The sequence below is a fragment of the Lepisma saccharinum genome, chromosome 12 (assembly GCF_977018435.1).
Source record: "Lepisma saccharinum chromosome 12, izLepSacc3.1, whole genome shotgun sequence".
Taxonomy (NCBI): domain Eukaryota; kingdom Metazoa; phylum Arthropoda; class Insecta; order Zygentoma; family Lepismatidae; genus Lepisma; species Lepisma saccharinum.
Genome location: NC_139240.1, coordinates 25,148,749 through 25,153,094, shown reverse-complemented (window position 1 = coordinate 25,153,094; position 4,346 = coordinate 25,148,749). Strand labels below are relative to the sequence as shown.

Sequence of the window (4,346 nt, the reverse complement as noted above, 5' to 3'; positions counted from 1 at the left end):
ATACGTCGATAACCGTCAGAAGGTATTTGAAGCCGTCGTTGTGTTTCTGTATTGATGTCATATCGTTAAGATCGGCTTCCCAGAGCATGTCAATGTTCCACACATTATAGTGATTTCGCGGGAACCTTTTTCGGGCACCTTTGTGGAGTGTATATGTTTCCTGATGCATCAACCATTTTTTCACCTCATCACGTGATATATTTTTATCTCTTACCGCTTTCCATAAACGATCCACGGATGAAAATGACGCACCATGTTTAGGATCGTAATATATTTTCGAGAGAATTTTATTGTGCTTCAATTTAGGGACTCCCATGATAGATCTCTGCGTCTTCGACTTCTCCTTAAAGGAACAAGTTTGTATGCATCGGGTGTTCTCAGGAAGGGTTTAGTTTTTCTGGAAACGCGAACACCCGCCTTCTTCTTCTTTTTCTTGGGTTGCTGCTGGCTGTGAGAGGGCCCAGGAATTTCCGTTGACGATCATGTCGAATATGTCAACGTCCTAGGTTTCGGAAGTTCTGTTTTCCGACGCCCGTCTATTAGACGTTGCGCTGTGGATTGATATTCGTCGATGATATCCAGTAATTCCTGTCGCGTATTGTGCGGCAATGTTTCTGCCAGGTTTGGAGGGAAATACGATGAATCTGGCGAAACAGTTGAATCGTTGTTATCTTGAACGATGGGAATTCGTAATGGTTCCTTTGATTTTCTACTCAACCATAAATACTCGTCCAGTTCCTTTCTGTACAGACGCCATTTTTGATCGTCAGATATATCCTTCATTTTCATAATATCGTTCATTCTTTTATCCAGAATAGATAATTTCAGACTCGCAGACGATTCGGTGTTTCGAATGCGTTCTAGCTGTTCTGGCGACAGAACAACCATTTTCTTATAAACGGATGACATTTTAATGTGGAATAAGGGTTCCTAGAAGACCCGATAGCAATGAACCCAGATGCAAAGGTAAAAATCCTCCTTTCTGAACTAGAATGTTTCTCCGTTTTTCGATATTCACTTTAGGTTTTACAAGATTACGTAAAACTGTCTTGTAAGGTGCCAGACGGCGTTTTGCAGACGGTTTAAGTTTTACGTTACCTTTTAAAACATTGAGACAGCATTCACTGATGAAACGAATTGTCTTTTTAGGTGCGGTCTTCAATAACGATTTACGAACTTTCGATGGAGAATTTTTCAGCACGTGTAAAAAGGGTGAATGTTTCTTGAAGGAAATATTATGTTTAGAATGTGAACTGGTACGTCTCTTCCTCGTTTTCTTCATCTCGATGTTTCAAGCATTCCTGAGGAAGATATGCTGTCGAGTAATTCTCGTTAAAAAATATCTGTCTGATAACGTAGAGGATCCGGTGTTGACTGGGAGAGATCAATATACAAATAACTGAAAGGTTTTTTTGTTGCATCTATATATACTTTTTCGAGTTCCTTCATACGATGTGGGTGGAGTTGCCGTGCAAAAACAGTAAATTGGTTCATATCACGTGGATTTTTAAATATAACAAAATGTTTCACGTTCAGAGAAATATCCCTACAATTTTTACCCTGATGAAAAAGATTTTGCGTTATGAAGACCACCGAGATATTTTTGTGGTGACTACCCTTTGTGAAAAGATCAGCAACTTTTTCTCCTTGAGCAACCATCATAAGATCATCCAGAATTATAAGAGTCGTAGTTTTACCATTCCACGATTCCCAATTAACAATACCCTTATGAAAATCTACGTCATACATGTTTTACGGAATACTATTTTCCTGATCGTAACACCATACTATTTTTTTAATAGGCCCTTCAACAAGATGAACAATAGAAACGACAAGGTTTGTTACGAAGGTGGTTTTACCACTTCCTGATGCTCCACAGACCATCATTGTAAAAGGATGAACGAGTTTCGGAAACATTATGTTACACAAATTACTTTACGGGTTTTGTGCTCTGGGAGTTCCGTGGGGGAAATGATAGGTATTCATTCTGTTAACATAATATATATTTTATTCAGAATCAAATAAGCACATTTATAATATATGTTCAAGACTTTACTTTATACACAATGAACACAGGCATTTTATACAGAATCAGATTAACAATAATTGTATGTACAAGAAATATATTTACTTCATACAGAATCCAAAAGGATACGAGAGGTATTTATCATCAAAACATCGTTTCACCAAGACAGGTTGATACAGACGTGTTTCCAATGAACTGATGACCTGGAATTCTTTTGTTCGTCTAATTCGGAAAATATTCTCCACAACAACTTCATCTTTTCCATCTTTAACCATATCACACATTGTTTGAAAATTCACCAATGTCAAACTTGACACGTTCAGCGTGATACCTTTTACTTTGCAAATATATTCAGGTTCAGAAAAAGGTTTACATATTTTCAAACTGTAACATTTTGGCCCTGTTGAGACAAATTCTTCACACACCGCATCCGAACCAAACTCCGTTAGTTCATCAGTCAGTTCACCAAGCGCATCACCTAATTGTGGGTGGTATTCCATCGAAGGGTTATCAATGTAGGTTACAGAATCTGTGTCACAGTAGCACACTCTATCGCCTAACTTTTCCAGAAGTTCGTATAATTTAAGACGTGCATGGCAGGTTGTGAATGCACCGATGGGAACACTCACCTTGTCATTTTGTAGAGCAGCCTCGGTGACATATTTCCAGTTTACCACTACCGTGTCCTGGTTGATAAATATAACTCCACCAATAATAATGTTCGGATCGGTTATCTTATCAAGGAAATCCTTAGATTCAGTGATGATTGTAGTTTGTGAGAGGTTTTCCCGTTGGCTGAACTTTCCCCACAAAGAATTCAGGCACAGTTTTGCGAGAGTACGTTTACCGGGGTTCACCTCAATGTTATTTTCATCCAGCAAAATCCCCTCCCTCTCAAAATATTGCTGAATATAGGTTTCTTTATTCTTTTGCGTCTTACACCACATCGGCCATCCACTTGCTTCCTGTTTTATTTTCAGGAAGGTGTTCACATACCCCGTAAACAGCCCCCCCGTTTTTGTGGCAGGGTCATACACAGCTGTTTCATATTTCCATACTTCAGATACCGATAGTATGGTATAACCAAGAGAACATGCTTTACGCATTTCCGCTATCACCCACGTTCCTGAAAGTGCACGTTGTTCTACAGAATGTTGACAGGTACCTTCACATTTTAATTGTAATCCACATTCCTTGCACAAAACAAACATGAGTTTCTTGTTCATTTTTGTGGGTAATACAGGGTGAAGAAGTGTTTGAGGTGGGAGGACTTTACATTTTATAAAACCTTCCATGGCACAGAAATATGGTAGGGTGTCCTATTGGGTATACACAGTATTTGTTAACATAGGGGTAGAGACTGGTGAAATCATAGTATTTCAGCTGTTCACCCTCCTTGATTTTATAATAAGTTCTCACAGTCTCCACTCTACCACCATATAATGCATCACGAGGGTTTAGAGGTGTACACTGCACAACTGGATGTGATGACAAGTATTTATCAAGTTGTGGGTCAGCGTCCAATATTTTCTTAAAGTCACACTCCCACATAGTTACCACATTATATCCTTCAGACTGAAGAGCGCTGATTTTACGACATGTTGTTTCATATCGAAATGCTGCCGTGTTCACACGGTCGACATAATTGTTGTTTTGGGTTTTCTCCTGCTGGTTGCTACCATCCTCTTCTCCCACTTCTCTGTCAAACTCCGGATATACACACCTGTTTGTGGACATACATCGTGGACAGCCATGAAACCAGCACCCGAAAAACTCGTAACAGGTTTGTGTCTCTTCACGGAAACCGTCTACTTTGAAGCGTGCACCCAACACATATTTCTCACGGGTTCTCCCACCGTGGATGATTGCGAAATTGTTTTGCTCCTCGACATATGTTAACCATTTCAATGCAGCCTTCGACATTATGTCGGCATGGTGGTAACCTCCTTGGGGGATTATACCAATGCTCTCACTAGGCATGAACTGCTGTCTGTAGATTAATGAACATACGGATGCTATTGTAATACACTTTTGGAAGATGTCTATTTTGCTAATATCCATAAAATTCTGTCTTAATTTTAAACAACCCTGCCTCAATAGTGTCACGTCCTTAATGCAATATTCCAACAGCTGTTCTTTGTTGTTGAAAGGAACATTGTTCTTGCGTTCGTTTTCGTACCATAGCATAAATTTAGTTTGATCTTCCACAGATTTCATGTGGTCATATCCGTATGCTGATGGCGGTGGCATTTCTCCTACATAATTTCGATGTTCGTAGGTATTCCACAAATGTGGATAATATCCTTTCTGCATCGGTAAG

General features: G+C 39.4%; 1 protein-coding gene across 1 annotated transcript; it reads right to left on the bottom strand.

Annotated features, from left to right (window-relative positions):
* Positions 1 to 2,127: 2,127 nt before the first annotated feature.
* LOC145996276 (uncharacterized) lies at positions 2,128 to 3,252 on the bottom strand. Its single transcript, XM_083132702.1, has one exon. It carries the CDS (start codon positions 3,250 to 3,252, stop codon positions 2,128 to 2,130), a length of 1,125 nt encoding a protein of 374 aa, XP_082988828.1.
* Positions 3,253 to 4,346: the final 1,094 nt, after the last annotated feature.